Source organism: Chelonia mydas, chromosome 6 (genome assembly GCF_015237465.2).
Source record: "Chelonia mydas isolate rCheMyd1 chromosome 6, rCheMyd1.pri.v2, whole genome shotgun sequence".
Lineage (NCBI taxonomy): Eukaryota > Metazoa > Chordata > Testudines > Cheloniidae > Chelonia > Chelonia mydas.
Window position 1 is genome coordinate 61,732,075 of NC_051246.2, and position 27,909 is coordinate 61,759,983.

The 27,909-nt window shown below is 47.2% G+C and overlaps 2 protein-coding genes across 22 annotated transcripts in view; one reads left to right on the forward strand and one right to left on the reverse strand.

Annotated features, from left to right (window-relative positions):
• PACSIN3 (protein kinase C and casein kinase substrate in neurons 3) overlaps positions 1-680 on the reverse strand; it is a 38,959-nt gene extending 38,279 nt beyond the window's left edge. For 5 of the 13 annotated variants that reach the window (XM_043550103.1, XM_043550105.1, XM_027832614.3 and 2 more), the window contains exon 1: positions 282-617. The gene's annotated coding sequence lies outside the window, so the exon portion shown is untranslated. Of the gene's footprint in view, positions 1-64; positions 262-281; positions 618-659 lie in introns of those variants that run through there. The other 8 variants (XM_037900206.2, XM_027832688.3, XM_027832705.3 and 5 more) reach the window with 4 other exon arrangements.
• On the forward strand, positions 38-27,686 carry DDB2 (damage specific DNA binding protein 2). Of its 9 annotated transcripts, XM_007054294.4 has the most exons (12): positions 38-56; positions 2,238-2,341; positions 9,241-9,428; positions 13,735-13,865; positions 15,362-15,553; positions 18,494-18,660; positions 19,761-19,860; positions 22,782-22,959; positions 24,392-24,537; positions 24,739-24,903; positions 25,812-25,857; positions 26,729-27,686. In XM_007054294.4, the coding sequence occupies exons 3-12, from the start codon at positions 9,254-9,256 to the stop codon at positions 26,971-26,973; spliced, it is 1,545 nt and encodes a 514-aa protein (XP_007054356.1). In that variant the 5' UTR covers positions 38-56; positions 2,238-2,341; positions 9,241-9,253; the 3' UTR covers positions 26,974-27,686. The 9 variants fall into 9 exon arrangements, with proteins under 9 accessions (XP_007054356.1, XP_037756126.1, XP_037756125.1 ...); XM_037900198.1 differs by lacking the exons at positions 38-56; positions 2,238-2,341; positions 18,494-18,660 and adding exons at positions 706-839; positions 16,480-16,625; XM_037900197.1 differs by lacking the exons at positions 38-56; positions 2,238-2,341 and adding an exon at positions 706-839.
• Positions 27,687-27,909: the final 223 nt, after the last annotated feature.

Sequence of the window (27,909 nt, forward strand, 5' to 3'; positions counted from 1 at the left end):
CACTCCGACCACCGCCGAACAGGCCGGGCTTAGCAGCCAGCGCCCTGGGAGCTCCGGTACTTACTGGGGAACAGGTCCGGAAAGAGCCTGGGGGAGCGACCTGTTTGGGGCTGCGGAGTGGAGAGACCCCCCACAGGGGAGGAAAGTTTAGGGGGCCTCTGCTCTGCCCTTCGCTAGGGCAAGGGAACGCACCTATAGGAGCCCCTCTCCGGCAGCGCGGGGAGCGTTAGGGCCACCCCCTGTCCCACTGCAGTCCGGAGGCAGATTACTTTGTATCTTACCTCTCTACTTGCTACCCTAGCGACTTCAACTCCAAGCCCGGGTGCAAAGGAGCCCCGCTCGGCAGCGTCCCAGAGCGTTCCCGAGGCAGGCTACCCTGCCTGCAGTGGGGCGAGAGGCAGATCGGATTGCCTCACAGCTCTAGCTTTGCCCCTCGCCCTCCAGCTTTAGCAGCTCCCCACCCTTATTTCAGGCTGCAGGACACAAGGGCCCCCGCCCCGCCTCCCAGCGCGAGGAGCTCCCAGCTGGGCGGACCCAGGCAGCCCCGGGGATTCCAAAGGAGTCTCGCTGGCTGGAGAGTAGATGCTAAGGCCTGGGACAGCGGGAAGGGAGTGCGGGCTTGAGTAGCGCCAGGCGGGGTGAGGCAGCTGGACTCTCACCACGTTCCCCTCCTCCTAGTTCCTGGAGCTCTTGATCCAATTAGTCGGCTGTCACTGCGGGATGAGCCAGGCCGCTGCCCGACAGCAGGTGGGGCTGTGCTGTCCACACAGAGGATCAGAGATCAGAGCAAAACCACGTGCCCAAAGTGGGCAAGAGCAGCAGGGAGTTGCTATTCCTAGGTGAGGTCTAGGAGCCGCTGGCACCGGAGCGTGGTTAGCCATAGTTCTTCACTTTTAAACAGGGTTTAGTTTTCCTTTTTTCACTTCTATTCTTTGAGAGCTGGGGAGAGCAGGAGGTGACACTGCAAACAACCTCCTGAGTTTAGCTACAGCAGTGCCCCGAATCTCAGCTGGCCCAGGGACCTGGAGCTCTACTGTGAAGGGGCTCACTTGATGGAGTCTTAGGACAGTTCAGTGAGAAAGCAAAAAGTTGCCCGAGTCTGTGCTAGGCACTGCTCTGAAGGAACTCACCTTACTAGAATCTCATCTGGCTACTGGTGGGGCACCACTGGGGGGAAGATCACATTTCTGGGGCTGACCTTCAGTAGGGAGGAATCTGGAATATGAGGCTCTTTCTGCTCTACTAAACAGTTTTTCACATGTTTCAGCTAGGGTTGCCAGCCCTCCAGGATTGCCTTGAAGTCTCCAGGAATTAAAAAAAAAAGTAATCCTTAATTAAAGATTATGTCATGTGATGAAACCTCCAGGAATGTGTCCAGCCAAAACTGGCAACCCTAATTTCAGCCAATTAGCTGATCTGCAGGAGCAATGAATCAATCTGGCTGGCTGACGGGAGACCAAGGGCAGGTCGTGTGTTGTTATTTCCCCTTCTCCCCCCCGCCCCCTCCAAAAAAGCGGAGAAGCCATTCCTTCTCCTCTTGCCATAGTTTAGCTCTCTCTCTCCCTAGTGCAGGGATACAGGAGTTTCGCCATCGCCTTCTTCGGCTTTTGTTTATCTGCCTCCCTCCTCTACCTAACTCATTAGGCGTCTGCAATGTTCTCTCTCATTTTATCTGAAAATGCCATCAGCTCTTTCTGAACAATTCGGATCCTTAGTGCTTTTATGTTCCTAAACTGGAGATAATCTTGTGCTGCCTCGGCCCTCCAAGCTCTAGGTACCAAAGTTTCTGTGCCGCAAAGCAATTAGCCCTGATATGACGTGAGGTTTTAGGGCAGGCAGTGCCAGTGCTAGCCCACTGGGGGATCCAAGCAGGAATATTTCCCCCTCCTACCAACACATACTAATAATTAATTAATAATTAACAGCTCCCAGAGCTGTTTGGGGCCCTAAGCAATTGCTTAGTCTGCTTTTGCCTAGTGCTGGCGCTGAAGGCAGGGTTTACATTTTGGGAGTCGATGAGCCTTGCTGCCCCATCTCCTATAATTTTTTTCTCACTAAACTATTTGGGACTCAAGCACCAGGACCAACTATGGATTCCCAATGATGTTTATTCAATAAAAGTAAAAAGAAAAGACTGAGGACCTTAGGGCAGCCTCACCCTGACAGCTCAGTCCAGGAACCTTAAGAATCTCTGTTATTTGGTGCTGATTGTTTGGCCTGTGTTCTGATGTCTGTAGATACCTGGGACTGATTGATTAACAACAGTTGTGTCACGTTTCCTGGGAACTAGAGGTAACTCCTGCATCATGGGGCCCTTCTGAGATGCAGACTCTAGAAAAAGGTAATGGGATACCTTTTTGTTTCCTTTACTCTGATGTTTATATTTAGGTTGAATGGTCACACTGAAAGGGTCCCACACATGGGACCTGTGGTTTCTGACCTGTTATAAGGCACATTCTTTCTCCAAAGAGTGTTTCAAAATCCTTACCCAACCTTAAGTTAGCTCCAGGGGAAATAATAGGTGGCAAATGGATTTCCCTTTTCATATTTTAATTAAAAAAGAGGGTTGATCAACTTTCTTCAACATAGTGTAGTGCTCACTCATGGCTCCATTAAATTCCAACATCTTAGTCAAATTACCTACTCTACATGTGTTTTCGAAGTGTGAAAAGGGCAGAAACCTTGAATAATTGTCAGAGGTGGATACAGTGTATCCAGTGTCTGTCCAGGACGTAGTGTGTTTGGTGTGTGATCTCAGTACACCCAGCATTTGTCCAGGATGGGATTTCATTTTCTGTTTGGGGTTTGGTCCCCTGTGTCCATTTGTTAACACTGTCCGTTTCTGATTCAGTGGCATGATGCTATGTAGCTACCTTTATCTCTGCTGTCTTTTTCCTTTCCTCTGGAGGTAGAAGTGGCTCAATGGCGGCAGAATGTCCAGGTATAGGAGGAGGTCAGAGAATGTGATGTTATCTCTGACATTTTGTTTCCCTGGGATAGGAGCTGCTTGATAGGTTGGGATCTTAGGACAGATAGCTACCTCTACTGTCTCTTTTCTTTTCCCTAGAGTTATACACAGCTTTTCCTCATTGTTTTTAGTGGAATACATACTTGCTTCCATATACTGGCCTAAATCGAGTTGCTGTGATGTTACTGAGATGTTATTGTCTCTTAAAATGGCATAAGGAAGTAGTCAGACAAAAGCAGGAACTTTGGATTTCTTATAGTAGAGAACCAGGCATTGGGCAGTAAAAGGCTTATTTATACTACATATACCATCAAGCATACCACACTACCAAGTCAGGAGCCACAGTTACAATATAGTTGTTCCCTGACTTGTTGCAACATAGCAGTAAAGACCATAAGCATGTTAAGATTATAGCTCAATTACAAAAAATGGGAAATTAAGGATAAGATTCCATCCACACTACAATTATAACTAGATCCCCAGACTTGGTTGCCTTTGTACTGTCAGTGGGTCCTGAGAGGCTAAGAATTGTAAATACAACAACAAAAATATTATATTCAAGTGAATCCTGTCTCTGGGCTTCCCAATGCATCCTGTTTTCTCCATTCATCCCTTTTAGATTGTAAGAACTCTGAGGCAGGGACTGTTCTATTTTGTGCCTTATACAGTATTTAGCACTGTTGGCCCATAACAAGTAAAAATAATTGCAAAGGAATCTGGTGAGTCTCCGGAGTGAAAGTAAGCACAGTGTTAGTGTTTGATAAGAAGTAATTATTAATTACTTCCATTCTAGCTAAGTGAAAGGTCCATAGGTTGCTATGTGTGGTCTCCTCTGGGCAGTGAAGTTAACACATTAGGGAGGTGAATGAGATAGGGAGAGTGTTTGCATCTTTGCTGGAGACAACTTTCTGCAAGTCTGAGGAAATAGGACCACAGTTTTAAAAACTTTTATTAAAGCTAATGTTTAAAATCAAGTTTACACAAGTTAAGACGGAAGGTACTATACATCTGGGGTCAGGCTTGAGTCATGAGAGATTACAAGTATTGGTTACAAGGTTCACAAGAGACATACATAGTACATAACCAGCATAGACACAGATTGGGGTGCGGGAGTTTTTAAAGTGTCAGTGAACAAGTGATCTCGGGTATGCCACCCACAGAATGTATTTAGAGTCCAAGTCAGCGTTGGTGTAACAAATAGGTTACTACAGGCCCACTGAAGTCAACAGGAGTCTTTCTATCTACTTCAACTGGGTTTGAATCAGGCCCTGTTTTTCAGTGGAAAAGGTTAGAAATGTACACTTTAAAAATTCTGTGGAAAGCAGCATAGATTAAGATTTAAGTTATGTAAGGTATAATTTTCTGCTGGCTGTTAATGAGATATTTGAATCTCATGGACCCCTCTCTCCTCCTCTGTGATCTCTCTGAATCTATATAATCTATGTTGACTACACTCTTCTTGCCTGCCATGAGCAGGAGGATAATTTTCCTGTAGTTTTCTTTCCTAGAGGTATAATACTGGACACTTTCAAGACATCAATATGTGTTCTGTGGGCAGATGGCTTGCAGAGGCAGGTGCTAGTTTGAATTATTTATTTGTACATACATACATGCATACACAGACAGTGCCCAAATGTGTGGTAGGTATTTTGCAGAGACATGTAATAAGACAATTTATCATGAGGTGCCAGTGTTGATATGTATGTTTTTACAGAGATAGATACTTGTTTCTTATGATATGTCATTGTTTATACACAATTTTGGTATGTTAGCAGTTGGTGCAACATTGTTATATTCCAGTAGACAAGCATGGTTTGTGTGTATTTTTAATATAGCGTGGTTACATGGAAGACTATACAAAGGTGTTCATTGCAGCATTTTTATTTATTGAGAGATGCACAAACAAACGTTGTAGGAGTTGTGCTTGTAGCTAACTGTGTGGATGATTGGAGTACAGGCAGTCCTCGGACTTAAGACACAATTGGTTCCTGAAAATTGCATCATAAATTGAAACGTCATCACTCAGAACTGCAATCCACTCCATTGCTAGACTGAGTGTTGTAAAGTCAAAACCAATTGCTGTAAGTTGAATCAGGGTATCAATTCAGAAACGTCGTAAGTCAAACATCGTAAAGTTGAGGACTGCCTGTATAGCCTTTCTGTAAGAGTATCAATCTATGAATAACAGGATGATATCCCACCATGTGCAATGGAATGTAATTTTAACTCGGGGTTGTTTTAGCCTAATTTCTTGAATGCTGTTAAATGGAGTATTAACTAAGGTCAGGTGATCTCTGATTTTGTGATTTAGATCTGAACTGTGATTTGTACCATATCTTGTATTTTCTTTAGCCACATTGTAAAAGCATGGTTTTCTCTGACAAACCATACCATGTGAATGTTAACATTTCAAACTAGTATTCCTGATGGCTATAAAATCCACTATGGACCTCAACATGCAGCTCCAATGTACCTGTTTGGTGCTCTAGAAATGCATAAAATAGATAAAAGAGATTAAGTTTATGGGGCCTATGCCTAACAATGTGATTAAATATTTGACAACAACCTAAGTCTTTCTGTAACCTTTTGTGTGTGACCAGATTTTTCTGATCTCAAGGCAGGTCCAAAAAACATGTGTGTGGTAAAAGGCCTACTCACAGCCACTCCAGAAGAGAGTGAGGCTGTTTGTGTTAATTTTGTTGGTGATCACTAAGGTGCCGACAAAATGTTACTTTCCACTGGAATTCTTTCCACAGCAGGGAGGTTGTGGGATTTGGGGGATGTTTGCCAGTGATATCCTGGAATTATGATTCTCATTTTTTGTTTTTTGTGTGACTTCTCGACTCCAACATAGTGCAAGGCTCTGCAGAACTTGGTAATTGTCCTTTACATTTCTCTGTTACTCTGAAACTTGATAAAAGTCAGACAGACATTGGGTGCTGTGTGTTTGCCCGGCCCAGCCTGCTGGGGAGAGAGGACGGTAAGTGCAGGTGCTTGAGAAAAACTAGCATTTGGAGTTTGCATTGTTGAATCAATAATTGCACAAATGCTTTCTGGTCCAAAAGCCAAAGTAACTGTTCCAAGTTCACTTATTCTGTTGCTTCCCACATTAGACCAGGGTTCATGTCTGGGAAGCTGAAGATCTGGGGGTGGAGGAGGAGTTTTGAGGCCTAGTTTCTAGTAAGGTTTGCTGGGCCGATTGTGTGTAAGGGGGCCCAGCAGGCTGTAGCAGGAAAGGACACAGCCGAACTGGACAGTGGCTGATGTAGCCTCAGGCATGTGTCTGAAGGGCGCTGAGAGTTCACCACCCAATACCCTAACCCTCTCCAGTCCTTGAGGCTGGGGTAGGGAGCGAGCCCTGTGGCCAGGGCCCCAGCGGCTCTGGGGAGGCTCCAAGGCCACAAGAACTGAGGTAGGGGGAGTATCCACCTGGGCCCTCGCTCCCCTCCGCGGAGCGGCCTAGGGGTCACCCCCGTTTCCGGGTGTCTCGTCTCTCCCGGGAAGGGTCCGGGAGCGCCCGGAGGAGGAAACGCGGGGCGGGGGGTAATAGCCCGGGCGCTTCCCAATCCAGACCCTGAGCGCCCCCGCCGCCGGGTTATAAAACAGCCGAGGAGGGCCCGCCCCGCCCCCGCCCTGCGCGCCGGGCTGTCGCGGGGCTGGGCCAGGCCGGGCAGCGGAGGCCGCGGCGGGGACCAGGTGAGGCGAGCGCCCCCACGGCGGCGAGCGCGGGATCCCCCGAAGCCCCTCCCGGCCCCCGAGCCCTCTCCCATCCCCCGGCCCGGAGAGAACAACGCGTGAGCGGCCCCGCGCCCGCCCTCCCCTGGTCCCAGCGTGCGGGCCCTGAGCCCTCTCTCGCGGGAGACCGGCCTCACAGCCAGCGGGCTCCGGAGCGGGGCAGGGTCAGGCCCCGGACTCCTGAGCTGCCTTCAGCCTCCTGCTCGCGCCCCGTGCGGTGCCCTGTCCTGACTGAGCCTCGCCGAGACTGATGGGGAAACTGAGGCTCCGAGAGGAGAAGGGCTCGTCCCAGGTCATACCGTGAGGCACTGGGGGAGTCAGGAATAGAACCCAGGAGACCTGGCTCCTGTCCCCCTTCTTTCCCCGCCCCCCCAAACCAGTAGACTCCCCTCTCTCTCTGGTGCGTGCAGAGAGCACATAGACATTTCCCAGGATGCAACTGATGAACCCTCTTGCTAACATTGCCCCTACCGTGTTCCCTTCAACTTTTGAAACGTTCCCCTCTCCAGGGAGGGGTGCCGCGGGCATTGCAGGAGATGGGCTCTGGCTAACACCTTTTACGCTTGCAACCAGGCCCTCCTGTATCAGCCAGTGAGTCTTGGAAGACCATTCACGCCATGCTGCCAGCCCAGGGCTTGTGACAATCCAAAGTCACTGGTGCTCCTCACACACACACTGCTTCAGATGTACTCTTCCTGCTGGGGTTGGATGGTGCCTGTGGCATTCACAGTGCCTGATTCACACTTCTGCTCTTTTCTTAACCAGGTCATATGACACCAATGGCAACAATGTGCGTGGGACAGTTCTGGAAACATTCAGGCTATTATACAGAATGGAATCGGTGCTAAGTAATCCAATTCCTGGATGTAGACTTCAGGGCTAGAATAACAGGGTGTGCTGTGGATCAGAACTGAGGGACATCAGCAGACCTGGGTGGTGGTGGTGGTCAGGACTAGAATAGTGAGGGTCTGCAGGGGACTGGCAGGGCTGTGTGGGCTTCCAGATGGGAATGGCAGAGTGCTGGAAAGTCAGCATTGGGGTACTATTTGGGGAAGCTTGCACAGTGGCTGCCTAACTATATTTAGCTATAGTCAGACATCAGTGACATTTATTCACAAACTAAAAATAAAATATGCTACTGTCAAAGGATCAACTTGTACTATATTTTTCATAGAGGCCCCTTGGGATCTGCCATTGAAATTTTCTATTTTGGAACCTCCCAGATCAGGAGTTGGCAAACTTTTCGGCCCGAGGGCCACATCCGGGTTGTGAAACTTTGTGGAGGGCCGGGTAGGGAAGGCCGTGCCTCCCCAAACAGCCTGGACCCCGCCCCTATGTGTCCCCTCCCACTTCCAGCACCCGACTGCCCCCCTCAGAACCACTGACCCATCCAACCTCCCCGCTCCTTGTTCCTTGACCGCCCCCTCCTGGGACCTCTGCCCCTGACCGCACCCCAGGACTCACCCCCTATCCAACCCCCCCTGCTCACTGTCCCCTGACTGCCCCGACCCCTGTCCACACCCTGCCCCTAACCGGCCCCCAGGACTCCCCCCATCCAACCCCCCTGCTCCCCATCCCCTGACCGTCCCCCCCCCAGAACCTCCGCCCCATCCAACCATCCCCTGTCCTCTGACTGCCCCCCGGGATCCCCTGCCCCTTACCCCTCCCCCCCTTTACCACGCTGCTCAGAGCGGCAGGAGCTCGCAGCCACGCCGCCATCCTGCCTGGCAGAAGTGGTGGGCCAGAGCTCTGGCAGTGTGGCGTGCTGAGGCTGTGGGGGAGGAGGGACAGCAGGGGAGGGGCTTGGGACGAGCCTCCCCGGCTGGGAGCTCAGGGGCCGGGCAGGACCATCCCGTGGGTTATAGCTTGCCCACCTCTGTCCTAGATCAAAAGAGGAAAACTGAGTAAAAGGCTTCTCACTTTGGATTGGGGGTGGGGGAAAAGAGTTTAATTTTTTAGTATAGAGCATTAAAATAAAGGACTAAAATTGTGTTGTTTCCCAAAATCTGTATGTGCGTGTCATGGAAAAGCAGGGTGTGTCCAGCATTTTCAGTTTGCTCATCACTATAGTATCTAGGAGCTTGATTCATGGATGTCAATTTGAGTTGACTGAAAAATAATTTTTGACCATGCTTGGTGGCAGAGCCTAATGAAGCCTTGTCCTCTTCAAAAAGCATTGAGCCTGACCAGGGAGGTCATGTAGTAATGTGGGTGCTGTAAAGACAGTTGTGGCATTTTGTGCAGCTCAGTAGATTTCAAATATGCTACTGTCTATTGAGTATTGAGAATTCTGTAGAAACAGAGAAGATACCCCATTGCTTTAGAAGCCAATCTTTTTCATGAACGTGTAAAGAGCAGTTTATTGACCCCCATTCCCATCCCCACAACAATGCAAGCAAAAAGCCAGTATTACAGAGATGAAGGGTGGCACAAGTATGTCCCACTTTTAGTCTGTCAGGGCATGGTGCTCTGCAACTTTCTGTCTTAAAGCCAGAACCAATGACAAATCCTATTATCCTTACTTTGTTTTTTTTTAGTGGGGCAGACAGAATGACCCCTGAGAACCAGTCAAAGGACAAGAAGCATGTGAGGGTGCATGAGCATCAGCCAGAGGAAGATGCAAAATCAACTGGGAAGAGGAAACGAGACCATGGAGAACTGGAGAATGAGCCGCAAGCAAAAAGATTGTTTCTGAGAAAAGCAGCCAAGCCCTCAGGGAAAATCGGTAATGTTCCCTCAGATTCTCACCCTTTCTGCCAACCAGGCCTTTATAGAATGAAGGGCGTAAACCAAACTTTCAGATATCAGGGGTGGGGAGATGTCAAGGAACCAACAGCCTGTTCAAACAGGACTTTTTGGATTGGATTATGTTTCTTGAGGGGTGGAGATATGTGGGAGCATTATTCTCTGCTATCTGTTTGGAAGCTGTACTGAGTGAGTGTGTGTGTGTGTGTGCATATGCAGCATTTTTATGAAAGTCATTGCTTATCTCTCCTAAAACTGGGCTCAGCAGAGTGTACATCACTGCTCATTGAGGAGTGATTAAGCTTTGTGGAATTTCTGAACTTCTGCTGCCGCATTTCTGAAGTAGGACAGACCAATATTGGTAACGTGACATTATATAATTCTTCATGCTTTTCCATAATCAGAAGGTTAGTATTGCACACCATGCAGTCGAAACCAACATTTCCATCTGGAGATCATGCTGTGTCCACAAGCAAGATGCTGCACAGAAGTGGGAGCTAGAGGGATGCTCTAGGTAGATGGTAAATCTTTCTGCTGATCTTCTGTAAGGTTGTGTCTATAGTCAGACAGACTAGGGCTAGTTCCTTTCTGGCTATAATAAGTTAATTGCACCAGACTGGATTAGTGTTCTCATTAGTCATTTCTCCTTTGTGTATTTTTTTGTCCAATATGTAACTTTGGGTAAAAGATGTTTCACTTTTTCCCTTTAATGGGGGAGATGGGTGAATATTAGGCCTGGCCTATGTTACACAGTTAGGTCAATATAACTTATAAGGCATCTTATGTAGACCTGATTATATCGGTGTACACACTACAGCCTTGTCCCGCCAATATAAGTGCCCTGCCACACTGACATCATAACTCCACCTCCACGAGAGGCCTAGTGCTTATGTCGGTGTAATTAGGGCGAAGCAGTGTCTGTGTATATAGTGTGTTACTTACATCCGCCATTAGCTCTCTTGTCAATTTCATGGCTCCTGGCCCAGCTGCCTCCTGCCCCCATGGAGAGCTTCTGGCTGGGAGCCAGGGTGAGAATGGATCCTGCTCCTGGCTGGGAGTCGCGGGCAGCTAGACCCCACTACTACTTCCCCCCTGCCCCGCTCCCATCTAGAAATGGCTGTCTTGTGAATTTAAAACTGCCAGGGCTGCCTGGATCCCAGCAGGAAGCAGGCAGGGGCAGCCTGAGAAGCCGGGGCAGCTGAACCCTGTTCCCCAGGGATGAGAAACCCCGGGCAGCTTACTCCCGGTGGGGAATGCGGAGCTGAGTGGGGGAGGGGGGCAGCCTGCCAGGAGCCCAGGAGCCTGTGATGCAGCTGGGCTTCTGGCAGGGAGCTACCAGTGGAGCTGGGAGACTGGGCTTTTAGTCCACACACTGCCCCTCTTAGGTTGGTGGAAGTGCTCCTGGTGAGGATGTGCACCACCGACCCAATGATTGTAGTGTGGACATGCACCACCACATAATTACTGCAGGGGCTGCAAGTTGACCTAATATAGGTCAACATAAGTTTTTAGTGTAGACATACCCTTAGTCTTTCCAGTATCAAGGAAGTTGTGCAGGCTTACAATTAGAATAAGGACTCTGTGTCTCTTCATGTCCATGGGTATCACTTTGAATCCTATAATATGCTTATGGGATCTCATAATATCTGTATGGTGGCACCCTTGAAGATGGCATCTTTACTATATTTCATAAGCCCCAGTTTGTTTGGTTTCAGAGTAACAGCCGTGTTAGTCTGTATTCGCAAAAAGAAAAGGAGTACTTGTGGCACCTTAGAGACTAACCAATTTATTTGCGCATAAGCTTTCGTGAGCTATAGCTCACTTCATCGGATGCAACAGTTTGTTTGGTGTATGACTAAAGGTTGGAGCAGGCACTAATGTGAGCAGTGGAAATTGAAGCAAAACATCCTGTTTAAAGGAATTCTGCTTATTCTAGAGTTCATGGTCAGTGAACAAATCTCCGGTAGCTAATGTTACCACATGACTTTCATTATAACTCCAGGTCTCATTTTTAGAGTTATTAAACCTCTCCAGTTCCAACGTGCTTCAGTGAGAGTTGTATGTATGTATTCAGTACCTTTGAAAATGAGGCCAATCGTGTTTTCACTTATAGCTTACTTAAAATGTTTTTGAAGTTGAGCCTCTCCATTCTGTATCCCAATCTAAAAGGTGAGTTTTAATTTTTACCCAGTTTGGAAAAAACCCCAGTGGGTAAATAATTTTTGTTGCATAGATAATTCAAAAATTATCTAAACTTTAAAATCTGAGACTCTACATGCAACTAGTCCCCAAAGACGAGTAATTGCGTTGACAGAATAATCCATTTTTTAAACAATATAAACAATTAAACGAGTTTGGTGCATGCATGGTAAAAATTTGAGTTTGAAGTTCTGTAATTGCATTATGTAGGCATGCAATACACTGCAAAGCTGATTAAAGTCATCGGTAGGTATTTTGTATTTCTATGAGATTGAGTTTAAAATCTACTGAGCTGCAGAGAAGCTATGCAACCAAATAGCGCTACAGCTGTCTTTGCAGTAGCCCATGTCCCTTCCTGAGCTTTCTGGTCAGGCTCAGCTGGGAGAAAGCTCAGTGTTGTTGTGAAGTGGATGGAGCTTCATTAGGTTCTGCCACAGAGCATCCCCAGAAGTGATTTTTCAATCCGTAAGAACTTTAAAAAAAAATGTTCCTCTCTAACTAAGCAAAGACTGTGTCCCCAAAAAGGCCTCCACCTAGGCCACGCTTCAGACTTAAGAACATAAGCACGGCCATACTGGGTCAGACCAAAGGTGCATCCAGCCCAGTATCCTGCTTTCTGACAGTGGCCAATGGCAGGTGCCCCAGAGGGAGTGAACCAAACAGGTAAAGATCAAGTGATCTCTCTCCTGCCATCCATCTTCACCCTCTGATAAACAGAGGCTTGGGACACCATTCCTTACCCATCCTGGCTAACAGCCATTAATGGACTTAGCCTCCACGAATTTATCCAGTTCTCTTTTAAACCCTGTTATAGTCTTTAAACCCTGTTATAGACTTAACCCACTTTTGCTGTTGCTCGGCTTAAAAAAGTAAAGTTGGAATTTTCTCACAGTGGGAGTACTGTTTTATGGGATTTCATTCTTCCCAAACTCAAAAATGTGTGAAGATCAAATTTCTTACAAAATAAATCTATATCTATAGATGTACTTCCTGACAGGACCCAAGCCTGGAAAAATGCCTCCCTTCACTTCAGGCAGTGAAAATCTTTGAGTGTTAAGAATCTGTAAAAATGTGAGCACCTGCTGTAATCATGTATGAAAGTGTGTGTGTGTGTGTGTGTTCTTAATTTCCATACTTCAGTGTTTCATAAAATAAGGATATTTTTGTTATATATAATACTCTCTTTATTTCTCTCCTCCTGTTTTGTATTAATATGGATCCTTACATGAAAATAAGATTTTTGTTTCTTAAGAGATTCATCTGCTCTTCTGCTTCTCCATCTGACGCCTGGATCCACTGGGATGTTACAGTCCGTTGCTGTGGGGTTGATCAGACTCTCTTTTCACATAGATGTCCCGGATGATTAAACCTGAAGCACTAGCAAAATACAGAATACCTGCGGTGTTGCTCAGCAGAATTCTCCCTGAACTGAAAGGTTTTCAGGCTATTCTATGAGGTGCCAACAGGTCTTTTATCAAAAAGAAAACACACAGAGCCATAGGCAGGCTGTGTGAACGACAGCACAAGCGGGTGGAATATTCTTATTCAGGTGCAGGGGAAGTGGTTTGGAATTCACAATTTGGGAATTTTCAGTTGTAACTGTTAAATTTCACTCAATTATCTGCTGATCCGAGGTCTGATCTCTCCCCTGCCACTGTGGTTGAGATGCTGATCCCAGGAGTTCCTCTCTCTCTTTTTCCCACTCTTTAGGTCTTATTTTCAGGCTCTGTGTGTCCTTGCCATATCAGGGTTATGTGTATAGCCTCTAGAAGCTCAGGCAAGCCATTCCCTGTAAAATCACTATAGCCCTCTTCTCTCATTTGCTCTGGGATGAATCTTTACAAGGAGAGACGTATTGAGAGGAAACCAGGCAGATGGTTTGTCAGGTTATGGGATGCATTGTGCTTTGCAGGAGGCTACTTCCCCTTACACTCATAGGAACTGCTTGAGGTCCTTTCTCTTGTGGCTAGAGATCACTTCTGGATTCAGCACCAAATACAGCCATCCTCCCTAGTACAGTGTAGTGAATGAACATGATGTGCATTGGCTTGTCTGTCAGTAAGTTTCCCTGTTTTGCTGTCTGGCAGGCTGGGCTGAAGGTGGTTCCATGTTCAGAAACTCAGGAGTGCTCTTCCATCAGGTGGAGAGGCAGTGCAGCATCATCCACTACATCTACCAAAACATGCTGGGTGGCTCTATCCGAGCACAGCTCAGGCAGGTGAGAGTGTCTGCTTCTCATTCTACTGGACAGCTGAGCTCCCAGCAGAGTTTCCCTTAAAAATGACAACGAAAGCGTGAACACACATGAGGGAGCTTAAAAGGGCCAGGGGTCCACTCCCATCCAGGGCTTATGGTTTCCATGCCTTTAAAATGACTAAAATTCTTACAGTAACGTGCTGATAGTCTGATTCGCCGTCACATTTCTCCCCTTAGTCCATGCAAAATGCAACTGCTGAGATCATTTTCCTTGTTCATCAGTGACACATCAGTCCCCCCCTACCCCCTTTGAATCCCTCTACTAATTCTCTGCTCCTCTGCATTAAAGATAAGCTTGTTCTATCAGTTGATGCCCGGCACAATATTGCTTCCACCTACTTATGTGACATAGTCCTATATCATGTTGCCCCCACCTGCTCCATTCTGCTAATAGTGCCAGTCTCAATGTCCATTTGTTAACTTCTCTCACAGTAATCGCTACACCTTTTCCCATGTTTCCTCAGGGTATGTAATACCTTCCCTGAACTGGTTTTCCAAGGCATAATTATCCACTCATTTAATCCTTCCTTAAGGATTAACTTTTCCTGTAATGTCCACAAAGAGTAAATCAACCAGGATAGGTTTATTTTCTAGGTCATTTATGTGTTTTATATTTTTGATTTAAAAATTCACCCAGTCTGTACACTTGCTTTGGCTAAGTAACCACATGATTTTGTCACTGTCTTGGCTTCTCTGCCCAGCCCCATTTCTGTAAGCTTTTTGTCTTATTGTGTCATGTGGATTGTAAGCACTTTGGAAGAAGGACAGTGTCTTTATGTCTCTGGATGAAGCATAACATTTCTGGGTGCTCAGTAAATACATAACAGGAGGAACTGTGGTTGGTGGAGTCTGTTCCTGTGAGGAAAGCATGTCCAGCTGCCATGTTAGTGTGATGATACCAGTTATCCTCCCCTCTTAGCCAGCCCAGAGGGCTTGGTTCAGCTCCCCTTACAGATCTAGAGTGTTTTTTCCCACTGCTTTGTCATTGGGGGGTTGAGTATTTGTGGCTTGGGTACATTTGTTTGGAGTGGCCTGTCTTCCCTGCAGCTTTGTGCTCCCATCTATTGCCCAGCTAAGTCCAGAGAGGGAAGCAGCATCTTCATGTGAAAACCCTAATACCCTATCTGTTCACCAAGGATAGCAGCCAAGGGCCATTCAGATCAGGAAAGAAATCTGCACCACCCCATCACTACCAGATTGACTTGTGTTTATGGTGCAAGATGGGGAAGACAACAACCCTATAGATCTGCCCACTTGGCTGTAAACTCTACTGTGAGAGTGCAGAAAGCTGGGCTGAGTTTCTCCCTGATATTCCCGGGGAGCAGCCTGGCTTTGCTAACTCCCTGGGAAGTGTGTGTAGAGGGGTGTGCATACAAAGACTGTCAGTGTTTTTGGAGAGATTCAGAGACCTACTTCCAGCTCTGTGGAGATCCCAGTCTCTCGTTTTCTTTGTAACAGTGTCTCCAGCTTCCCTTTGTGCGTTCTCTTACTTCATACCGCCTCTTCCGAACAGCGAGTCCCTTTGACAGGAGAGTGACCTGTCTGGAGTGGCATCCAACTCACCCCAGCACTGTGGCTGTGGGGTCCAAAGGTGGAGACATCATCCTGTGGGACTACGAAGTACTGAATAAAACCTGTTTCATAAAAGGGGTAAGTCACTAAGTGTGTGGGATGGGCAGGAGGGTAGGACTGGAACAGTGCTGAGTGCGGCAGCTCATTATTGAGGTGCAATGTCAGAACTGTGAGGGGCCCAGGACTGGAATAGCAGCAGGCACTCTCCTGATCTTATAGGACTGAGCTGCAGTGGTGGATCTGTGTGAGAGGCCCCAGACTGGCAGTGCGGGGGTTGCAGGTCAGAACGGAGGTTTGTTTGTAGAATTTACGGTGAAGTTTCCTCAGGTTATATGCTTGGGGAGGGGTCGGGGGGGGAGGATGGGTTAGGGATTGGTGACGATGAAGAAGAAAAGAAATCTATAAGAAGCGTGCAGAGAGGGTTTATTTATTCTAGGCTTGAAAATCTCCCCCTCTTCACCTTCTTGTTCTGTGTCGGATGAGGAAGCACCTTTTTGAGTGGAAGGAAGGAAAATCCCTTGTGGTGAAGAAGTCAAGGAGTGATGTAGAGTCACTTCCCGTGACTTTGAATGGTTTGCTTGCCCATCCCATCCCCACACACCAATTTCAATCCCAATTCTATGTGGGCTCATAGTCTTCACATCAGCATCTGTGGCTCTTTAGCTTAACAAATGAATACAGATCGGAAGGAGGATGATTATCCTCTGAAGGCTCCTAGGTCCCATTCCTGGTTGCCTTGTGCTCTTTTTTGTGTAGCATGGTGACTGCCAGGGATCACATTGCCCTGGAACTGCAGGAATTGTAATCTCCTCCCCTGGTCAGGTCGCCTGCTCAGCCAGGGCATGACTTGTAGAGATGAAGGTTGCCTTTGTCTCTTGAGAGGCCAAGGCTTGTGTCACTGTTGATGTTGGGGACACAGTGATGAGTACAAATTTGCAGAAGGGACTTTCCTCCTTCCCTATCACTTAGTGATTTTTCTTTTTTGTTCATCCCCTTCATTGTAGATGGGAGCTGGAGGGGCCATCACAGGAATGAAGTTTAACCCTTTTAATCCTAGTCAGCTGTACACATCATCAATTGCTGGCACTACCACCCTGCAGGATTTTACTGGCAGTACACTCCGGGTCTTCACCAGCACCGAGGACTGGGAGTAAGAAACACAGCAATTTTGTTGGCTTTTGCCTCCTGCTGGCAGTTGCAGCACAGGGAGGGGGAGCTTTACTTGTTTCTGAAACATGAGAGCTGGACTCTCTGCTCCCCTCCACATCCACCTCCTCTCCATTCCAGAATCTTTGTCTTTTGAAAGCCTGTCTCTCTTGTTTTTCCTATTCAGGGTGTAGGAGGAGGGGAGAGAATACTGACTTTTTGGTTGCTCCTAAAGAGGGATTCTTCCACTCTTACTCCTTCCTGTTATTTTTGGAGGGCACCAATAGAATTCTTCAATTTTGTGCCTTTACATGGCTGTGTCTCATGGTGACCTTCTAACCTCTGAGCTGTTAGCAGTGCTGCTCCCACTGGCCACAGGGTCTCCATAGAGCCTGAGGAGTTCCTGCAGTATTCCTGCAAGCCCTGTTGGCTTAGAAAGTCAGAGGATAGTCCTAGGAATGAGCCTGTAGCATCAGCATGCCAGTTCCACTTTGCCCTCTTTGTTTTCTTTCCCTGCCTGCCTCCTGCCAGTAGCATGTTTTCCAGCTAGTTTCCAAAGTGTCTACTCCAGCTGCAGTCCTTCCTGGGGAAGAGGGCAAAACCAAACTGGAGAGGTCCATTGGGATAGTTTGGTGCTGCCATGCTGGAGACCCAGGTTTAGTGTTCAGGTGACTCCCTGGATCAATAGGGGCCTGGAGGAGAAGACATGCTCTGTCCTTGGGGTGGCAGAGCCTCACTTCCTCCTGTAATATTTGCTGCTGATCAAGATGAAGACAACTAGGTCTGAGGGGAGGCCTATCCAGTTTCCATTGGTTTTAGGTAGGTCAGGGGTCTTGTTTTTTTCAGGGGCTTCTTGAAAGTCAGTATTGGGATGAGGCCTTGGTACAAAGTGACTTTGTGAGAAGCAGGTGAAATGCACTGCCTGTCAGAGGGTTTTGTGTCTCCCCGGCTGGCCCCATCTCTTTTCTCTCTCTGTTGGTGTATGAGGATTCCACCTGTTGGCTCAGTAGAGACAGGCTGGGGATGGTTCCTGGGATAGGATTCCTCTGCCTCCTTTGCCATGCAATCAGCAGTGGGGATTTCTCCCTGCACAGCTCTCTTCCTGCCTGCTGGCACCTTGGGAAAGACCAAACATGACCCACTGGAAGCCGCTGTAGGGACTCTGTGGAAGAAGACCCTACAGGAAGAATGTGGTGCAGGTTGTGTTTGGGGTTTTGTATGTTTCTGCATGGAATGTTGCTTGTGTTCTTGCCCTTCCGGGCCTGGCGATGGTTCAAACTGTGATTACCACAGCCACATCCTGTAGTCTGAGCTATAGAAAACTGTGCTGCTGGAGGGGACTTTGCTTTGTTTGGGAAGACAGATGGTAGACCCTGCAAGCCCAAAACATTTGTACTCTCTGGCTATATCTACGCTGTCAGGGCATTGATGCTGCTGCAATCAATGCACTGGGGGTCAATTAACGGGTCTAGTGAAGACCCGCTAAATCGACAGCAGTGTGTTCTCCAGTACGCCATTGGAAACAAGAGAAGTAAGGTAAGCCCACAGAAGAGCGTCTCCCGTCGACCCAGCATGGCATAGACGCCGCAGTAAGTCGATCTAAGCTATGTCAACTCCAGCTACGTTATTCACATAGCAGGAGTAGCGTAATTTAGGTTGACTTACCGCGGTAGTGTAGACATAGCCTCAGTTTAGTAACAGACTTGATAAAACGTGGCTCTTTAGTGCCACTCTTGTTGGGAAACAGACTCGGTAAACTTGGTGTATCTCAGCTATGGAGTGAGGGGTTCACTTCCAGGTTGTTGGCATTCTGCCATGTCCCTCCCTTCCCCAGTAACGTTGGTGCCCCTTCCCTTTGTCTGTGTGTTCCAGAAAGGGCCAGGAGACTCTCTTGGAGGCATGAAGTTCAGCCCATTTGAGGCAGTGAAGCTTTATGTGGCATCAGGGGATGGCACCCTTAGTCTGCAGCATCTGGAAGGCAAAGCGGCGCAGGTGATCTCCCGCACGCCAGGCTGTGGCCATGAGTACCATGATGTTTGGTGAGGAGGGGCAGGCAGGGTTGTGCCTCTGCTCTATGCTATTTATACTGTAGTTCCTCTTCTTCTCTTTGATGTCACCTTCCTTTGCTAGGACTAGGACAGATTCTATTTGCTGGTGCTGTCAGTGAGCTCAGAGTTGTGTGACAGGGGCAGGCATGTGGTCCTGCTCCGAGGGTTTGGCAAGCTCAGGACAATTAGACTCCTGCTGTTCCAGTGCATGATGGGTAATATAGTTTTTGGCATCTTTTGGACAGCAGCAGCACTGGGAGTGTACTGTTCCTTTAAAAGGGTGCAGGTGAGAAAAGCAAGGTGCTAGACAGTCAGGCCAGTGTTCTCCTGTTGGCTATGAGCTGAGCTAAGCTTATAGGGCAGCTTAGGTTAAACCAAATAACATTTATGCAGAAACATATGTAATCCTATTGTGATAACTCTGCTACCCCTTCGGAGGTGGGGGTTGGGTCTTCAGGCTTGCCACCCTGACTCCAGGGCTTTGAATTCTAGTGTGAACATCCCCTGCAGGGCAAAGCTTTGCAAAGAAGTTCCTGGATGTCAGAGAATTCTCCCTTCTCCCCACTCAGTATAGTCTGGGTTGGGGCACTATGCCACCAAAAGGCTGGGTTTGATTTAGTTCCTGGAGTGGTGTACTGGGGGAGCTTTAGACCTGAAATTTTCCAATCTAGAGTCTGTAGCAACTCCCTGCAGCTTCTTCACCCCTGTGTGGGGAAAGCTCATTTTAAGTCCATTTCTGCACATTGTGTAAATGTCTCAGGTGTGGTCCTGATCTTTCCCAAGCTGTCTCTGTATACAGGTGGCCATTCAGCCTCATCTACGTCCTACTGCCCCAGCATGTTCCCGTTATCTAAAGCTTACTTGGCAAATAACTTGGAAGTGATGTCACATCAGTCACCAACCCAGAGCTACCTTGGTGGACTCTGCCCCTGGACTGATGATTTGAAGTCCCACTCCACCACATGGGAGACCCAGTTCTGAGTCTGTTGCAGTTCCTCTCTGTAGAGAGGCAGGGACAGGCTGTACTCAGGGTACCCCTCCCAATACCTGTCCGCAGGAATTGGTGCTGATCTATGTATCTTTTCCTCTAGTTTCTGGTACTGTAGTGTTGATGTGTCTGCAAGCTGCCGGACCGTGGTGACAGGCGATAACGTGGGTAATGTGGTCCTGCTCAGCACTGGTGGTGAAGAGGTTTGTATGGCTCCTCTCATCTTCCCTGCCTCTTACTCTCCCCTTTCCAGGGACCCCGATGGTTTGTTTTTTCTTTGCCCATGTCTTTCTTGGGAGCAGGGTCCCTAGAAAGAGGAGCATGCATCCTTAACCTAAAGGGATGTGAATCCACCCAGTATCTGCCACGCGATGCTCCCTGCGCTTCTGCAGTGCACTAGAAACTGTGTGCCCTTCCTCCCAAGGTGGGGAGCATGCTAAATCACTCAGAGTGATTTCAAGTTAAGGTCCACATCATGGGATCTGCCTGCATTGAGAGTGTCTGATTACTTAGGAGAGCAGAAATTGTGACATCCCGAAGGTGTCAATTCCCCCTAGCAATGAACACACTCCAGAAACCTCTTTGGAAAAATGGGAGTGTCATTGGCGGGGGGTGGGGTGGGGTGGGGTGGATGATCTGACAACCACTTCCTCCCCAGGGCTACTCACAAGCAGGATCAGAGTCCTGGGCATTCCCAGCTCCAAATCCCAACCTCAGCAAAGGCCAGGAGAAGAACAGAAACTGCACCATTTCCATCCTGTCCAAGGGGGCAGAGTGTTAGCACCAGGACTGGAAACAGAAAAGAAAGCTGCCTAGGAGAGGGAGGGCCTGGAATTGGCAGCGGGCCCTGCCAATCAAGAGCAACCTCTTCGCTGCTGCTTTATTATAATCAATCCTAAGTCATCACTTCTGTTGCTCTCAGGGGTAACAGTGCAGAGCAATTCCCACCCCAGGAGCTGTAGGCAGGGGGGACATGTTAACCAGTGGGCCAAGTCACTAGCTGTGGCACTCCAAATAAAGCCCAAATACTAGAGTTTAGCTTTTTTCCTTTTCCTCAGGGCATTTTTATTAATACACAGAAGATGCAAAAATGTTCATAATACAAAATTCTCTGTAATGGAGACCTTTCCTACCTTCTGCTGTTGGGAGGGACACATCCTTCCTTCTCCCCCCCTCCTCCCGGTAGCCCTTTCCTGTCTACTATGGAGAGAGACACACGTGGGCTTCTCTGACCTCTGGTCTCCTCTGTCTGCTGTCCCTGCCCAAGAGACAGGAAGCCTCACGTTTGCTCCTAGTCATGTGCCCTACAACTACAGCTCTCAGTATTAAAGTCCCCAAGGACTGTAAGAGCTGCTCTGTGTTTATACCCTCAAGGCAGAGTGCCTTGTTACATGCCTAATAAATTCCTTGGGAGTAGATTAATCTCCAGCCCCCGTAATATCCCCACAATGGAAACCTTTCTGTGGTGAAACTGGCAAAGGGACCAGGAGAAGATCTTGGGCCTTAGCAACCATCTCAAAGAGAGACAGTCAGACCAATGGCCCATCTAGCTCAGTATTCTGTCTTCCGACAGTGGTCAATGCCAGGTGCTTCAGAGGGAGTGAACAGAACAGGTCATTATCAAGTGATCCATCCCTTGTCACCTCTTCCCAGCTTCTGGCAATTAGAGGCTAGGGACACTTCAGAGCATGGTTTGCATCCCTGACCATCCTGACTAATAGCCATCGATGGACCTATCCTCCATGAACTTATCTAGTTATTTTTTGAACCCTGTTATAGTCTTGGCCTTCTTAACATCCTCCGGCAAAGAGTTCCACAGCTTAACTGTGCATTGTGTGAAGAAATACTTCCTTTTGTTTGTTTTAAACCTGCTGCCTATTAATTTCATTTGGTGAACACTAGTTCTTGTGTTATGAGAAGGAGTAAATAACACTTCCTTACTTTCTCTACACCAGCCATGATTTTATAGACCTCTATCATTTCCCCCCCTTAGTCGTCTCTTTTCCAAGCTGAAAAGTCCCAGTGTTGTTAAACTCTCCTCATATGGAAGCTGTTCCATAACCCTTATCATTTTTGTTGCCCTTTTCTGTACCTTTTCCAATTCCAATATATCTTTTTTGAGATGGGGTGACCAGATCTGCATACAGTATTCAAGACATGGGCATACCGTGGATTTATAGAGAGGAAATATGATATTTTCTGTCTTATTACCTATCCCTTTCTTAATAATTCCCAACATTCTGTTTGCTTTTTTGACTGCCACTGCACATTGAGTGGATGTTTTCAGAGAACTATTCACAATGTCTCTTAGTTCTCTTTCTTGAGTAGTAACAGCTAATTTAGAGCCCATTGTTTTGTATGTATAGTTGGGATTATGTTTTCAATGTGCATTACTTTGCATTTATCAACATTGACTTTCATTTGCCATTTTGTTGCCCAGTCACCCAGTTTTGTGAGATCCCTTTGTATCTCTTCACAGTCTGCTTTGGATTTAACTATCTTGAATAATTTTATATCATCTGCAAATTTTGCCACCTCACTGTTTATCCCTTTTTCCAGATAATTTATGAATATGTTGAACAGTACTGGTACCAGTACAGATCCCTGTGGGACACCACTATTTATCTCTCTCCATTCTGAAAACTGACCATTTGTTCCTACCCTTTGTTTCCTATCTTTTAACCAGTTACTGATCCATGAGAGGACCCTACCCTCTTATCCCATGACTGCTTACTTTGTTTAAGAGCCTTTGGTGAGGGACCTTGTCTAAGGCTTTCTGAAGTTTGGGCATGTCAAAAACTGCAAGTACCGCCTCATATAGATGAGTCTGAGCTCTGTGCTGTGGGGTTTGCAGTGCTGGCTGTAGCTAGACTGCACCTGCACCTGCACCATGCTCTAGGGTCAAGGCTTGCAGTGCTAACAAGCTCTACTACCTGCACCAAAACCTTTGGATAAATGGGGTGGTACAATATGCAAGTTAAGGAGTGCTCAGAGCTCCACTGCCTAAATCCCTCAGGCTCTCTGTACCAGAGCAGTGCTGGAAAGTTCTTTATGGGGCACGTATTGCACCTGCTTGCTGTGTAGCTGTCGCACAGATCTCACCTTCTGCTTCCCTCCGCTGCAGATTTGGAAGCTGAAATTACATAAGAAGAAAGTGACTCATGTGGAGTTTAACTCGCGCTGTGATTGGCTCCTGGCTACAGCTTCTGTGGACCAGACAGTCAAAATCTGGGACCTGAGAAACATCAAAGACAAGTCAAGTTTCCTTCATGTGCTGCCTCATGACAAACCTGTCAATGCTGGTAGGTCAGTGAGGTAGGACTCTCTCTCTCTTTCTCTGCACACCAATCTACCTATCTGTTCTGTGTTTGTCTGTTCCTTTTGGTCTTTTGTGACCTGTGCCTGTGTCCATCACGCTTGGGTTTTCTGAGCCCTACTTTCCCTCCCACAAATGTGTATCAATCCTGTTTCTTTCATATCCTTCAATGTGTGTCAAAAGATGAAATCATTCTGGAGCAAGCCTGAGTTTGATCAGTTTTTAAATTCAAACACTGACGTAAACTTTATCTGAAATTCCTGTACAAAAGTGTTGGTGTCACCGATAACACCTTCTCATTGGCTTCTGGCTAATTCATCCTGAACTATTGCTGATGACAGAGGGATACTTATAGATTCCAAGGCCAGAAGGGCCAACTGTGATCATCTAGTCTGACCTCTTGTCTAACACAGGCCATAGAAGTTCCTAGAGCAGAACTTTTAGACAACCATCCAGTTGTGATTTAAAAATTGCCAATGATGGAGAATCTACCATGACCCTCAGTCACTTGTTCCAATAGTTAATTATCCTCACTGTAAAAAAATGTATGCCTTATTCCCAGTCTGAATTTGTCTAGCTTCAACATCCAGCCATTGGATTGGGTTATGCCTTTCTCTGCTAGATTGAAGAGCCCATTATCAAATATTTGTTCCCCATGTAGGTACTTATAGACTGTAATAAAGTCACCATTTAATCTTCTCTTTAAGATAAACTGATTGAGGTCCTTGAGTATATCACTATAAGGTATGGTTTCTAATCTTTAAATATTCTTATGGCTCTTCTCTGAATCCATTCTAATATAACTTAAATGTACTGTCCTCCTGTTTAATAAAGTATCTGTTCTCAGTGGGTCAATCCTCTGCAATTCCTGGGGAGCTGCCCTTGAGAGCTTAATGTGGAAACACTGAAGTTTTCTGGGGATAGAGTGTGGAATTTGTTGGGGCAGATACTCCTGATCATCTCGTGCTGAAGTTCCTTTGGTAGACACAGGGACTAGGAATCAAGATTCCTTTGGTTCTATTCCCAACATTGGAGGGAAGGGGTCTAGCAGGGCAATAGTAGTTAGAACTGCTGCGTTCTGTTTCCAGTTCTTTCACTGGCTTACTATGTGACTTTGAGTGAGTTCCTTTCCCACTTATTGTCTTTTTTCCCCCATCTGTAAAATGGGGATGATGATACTTCCCTGGCACCCAGGGATTGTAAGCTTCAGTTTAATATTTGTAAAGAACTTTGAGTTCCTGGGAAGAAAGGGGCTAGAGAAGGACAGAGTCTTGCTCCTTGGGGCACGTGGCTCTTTTAAAATAACTATTTAGGAAGTTGTAACGCACTTACAAATTAGGGGTATGTGTTGTTTAGCTCTTCTTTGTCTATGGCCGCAGGGTTGTGATCTTCTGTATGCTTTATTGCCATTTTCCCAGCTTATTTCAGCCCAACGGATGGTGCTAAGCTCCTGACCACAGACCAGCATAGTGAGATCCGAGTCTATTCCTCTTCAGATTGGACCAAACCACAGCATCTGATCCCACATCCACATCGGCAGTTCCAGCACCTCACACCTATCAAGGTGAGGTAGCAAAGCGCAGTCTGATCTCATTGCAGATGCCAGTAACAAGTTGGAAAAAGCTTTGGTACAATTTCTTTTCAGAATAGGGCACTGCAATGGGGAAGCTCACTCTGCTGGAATCACAGCTCTTTCTGATTCATATCAGTCTTTAGCTGTGTTCCTCTGGAGTTGTTTATCACTATCCATCTGCTTTACGTCTAGGCGACGTGGCACCCTCGTTATGACCTCATTGTGGCTGGTCGCTACCCAGACCCTAAGTTCCCAGGATACACAGTGGATGAGCTGCGAACTGTTGATATATTTGATGGAAACACTGGGGAGATGGTGTGCCAGCTCCACGACCCAAATGCATCTGGCATTATCTCGGTGAGCTTGGGCACTGGAGTTGAAAGGGCCACGGTGCCCTTAACTATAGCCAAGACTTGAGTATCAGGGAGATCATGCAATAGGAACAAGACCCAGAATCTCCTAACACAGGCTCATACTCATACCAGGAGGAGGCATCCTGGCAAGGTGCGGTGCAGGGAACAGTCTGTATACTGGCCATGGGAAAGAGTGCCTCAGAGAGGTTGGCTGTGACGACTAATATGTGTGAACAGCTTCTTGGGAGGGGAAGTCTCCTGAGAGTGAATCCAGGGTTGGGGATGTGAAGAGTCACCTGGGTTGCTGCTTCTCCATCTGTTAGCTGGTCCTTTCCTGGCCATGTGCATCGGAGTCTCTGTGAAATACAGTCATGCCCCAGGGAGGAAGTAATGTCTCTTAGCATGATGCCAGCTCTCACGTCAGCTGCTCCCCCCATCCCACCCACCAGCAGCTTCTGAGCAGAAAGTGACATTCCAATCACAGTAGCACACTGAGCTCCCACAGGGCTGACTCCCCAGCAGGATCAGACTGAGGAGAAACTGAGCAGAGCAGGAAGACTGGACCTGATTCTCCTCAAATTTATACCAGTGTTACACTGATTATTCTGTTGACTTCAGTGTAACTACCCCTGATTTACACCAACATGAGAGAAGGATCCAGCCTGCTGACTTTCAACATGCAGCAGAGAGGGGTTGTAAAGCCATGCTGGCCAGCCCCCGACACCTGCAGCTCTTAGCAGTGGGAGTGTAGTGTCATGCCAGCCAAGGGCAGCTGACCTATGCAGAACAGTTCCATGTTCAGCTCTGGGCCTTTTTGTAGTATACTTTAGGGAATGTTCTAGTTCCCAAATTGTTTGGTTGTGCTACATAAGCATTGAGGCTGATAGTTTGTCAATATGTTTACATTTGCAGCTCAATAAGTTTAACCCTATGGGAGATACACTGGCCTCTGGTATGGGTAAGTAGGCTTCTGGCTCTCTGTCCTTATTTTATTATTGAGGCAGTTGGACAGTATGGGGTTCTGGTCTCAGAAAAGGGTAGATTGGCTTCTCCAGACACACACATGTTGAATGTGATGTACTCGTGAGTTCTAAACCTAGTTCTGACATTGATCTCACCGAGGCTGAGTTTCATCCTCTGTAAAATAGGTTAATACCTACCCTCTTATCTCCAAACCCCAGTGTCCTCAGGATTAATCCATGGTTTGTAAAGCGTTTTGAAAACATCCACTAAAATGTGCAATGTGGCGATTAGCTTCAAGGGAAAGCAGCCTCCCTAGGAGGAGAGGGTGCTGCTGCCATCTATTGGCTGTATGGCAATACTGCAAGAAGTGAGATGAAAAAAGTTCCTGCCCTTTGCCCTCTACTGCTGGTCTCACTGGCCTTTGCCTGACTTCTTTTGGGTTACTGCACTTGTACATACTTTATATCCAAAGAGGCCCTGCCATTCTTGGGCTGCCTAGGATCTGGGGAAGCTGGCCATATTGGGGTCTCATTTGATCTGAATGCAGAATCTTTGGTAGAACTTTTCTTTCCATGGAAGTTGTGGGGCAAGAGAATTAACTGATCATGCCCCTTAATTGCCGGCTACTGCTCAAAAAGTTTCCATGACCATATGGCTAATAGGTACATGATTCCTACAATAGGACTATGTGGAGGCAATGTCAGGAAGAAATGGTTTACACCATCCTTAGTGACTGACTAGAAAAATACTACTTGCTTTTGTCGGGCAGTGGCTGAATTTTATATTTAATTGGTATAGAGAGTGATTCCCCCATTAGAAACTATGTCTGCAGCAGAATTTCCGAGTGTTGAATTTTTTCCTCACAGGCTTTAACATTCTGATCTGGAGCCGGGAAGAGATGGTGACCAAGAAACAGGAGCATCTCTTGAAAGCTATGACAGAGCAGGGAAGTGGAAGCCGGAGCTTGTCCAGGCATGGGCTGCAGAAGCAGTCAAACCCACGGGCAAGCAAACTCAAAACCAAGTTCCTTGCTCTGGAACTAGAGGGGACTAAAACAAAGGGCAAAGATCCCAAATCACAGGGCAGGAAGCGGAAGGATCTGGAGGATTGAGCAAACACCTCCAGGCTTTCTAGATCATTCTGGACAAAGCCAGTCCTGGCACAGTGGGTGACATCTACCCTGAGGGGCACCCAGCCTTCTGCTTTGTTCTTCCTTGCTGGGTAGGAAGTTGCTGCTTGTACTTTCTGCTTTCCCCACTAGAGGGTGGTGTCATTGTCAGCTCCTCCTCCTGTGTGGGTGATACATTTTATCAAGCACTATGGGAGCCTGAATGTCAGCATGCCCTGTGCTGGCATCCATTTAATGGGACCACAAAAAGCAGCATTATGCTTATGCGTGATTCTTGTTCTTTAATTATCTGTGTCATGGGATATGAGGTCAGTGTGGGAGCAGCCAGGGCTGAGCTGGGCTGCTGCTGATGCTGTAGTTTATATCTTCAGAGCTTTAGTCTCTCTCCTGCAGTGCACTGGCCAGCCCTGTTTTCAGTCTTGTACCCCAAAGTATGGGCATAGGTGTTCCTGAAGTGGAACCTGAGGACTGTCTTCCAAATACCCCTTCTCATATAGCTACATCTCAGGGCTGCTGTTAACCTACAAGTTTTTATGTTTGAAAATTAGCTTGTTTACAACACTGCCTGGGGCATAGGTGGAGTATATGCCCCCCAAAAAACTGCTGTCTGGGGCCAGGGCTCAGGCCCTGGTGGGAGGTTTTGTTAATTTCATGATGTTTATAATATTCAACTGTTAATAAAGTTTTGTACAGAACAGTACTTTCTTCCTTGGGAGAGTGGCCACCTCAGGGGGTTTGATGAATGGCTTGTTGGGAGGGGCTCTTAAGCCCGCCCCAGCAGGAGTTGACAGACTGCTGGGGGGTATATGTGCTAATGTTGCTCCTAGAAAGGGCTCTTGTGAAATTAGATGAATTCACTTACAAACTGAAGTATCTGCTTTTTGCAGGGTAGCAGGAGACAAAAATAATATGAAGAGA

Bases quoted from the DNA above. Each gene is read 5' to 3' on its own strand.
- DDB2 (XM_037900197.1), top strand. From the start codon at position 721: ATGAGCCAGGCCGCTGCCCGACAGCAGGTGGGGCTGTGCTGTCCACAC. The intron at 13,866-15,361 runs GTGAGAGTGTCT...TCTTTGTAACAG, and splicing joins TCCGAGCACAGCTCAGGCAG to TGTCTCCAGCTTCCCTTTGT. The intron at 24,538-24,738 runs GTGAGGTAGCAA...CTTTACGTCTAG, and splicing joins AGCACCTCACACCTATCAAG to GCGACGTGGCACCCTCGTTA.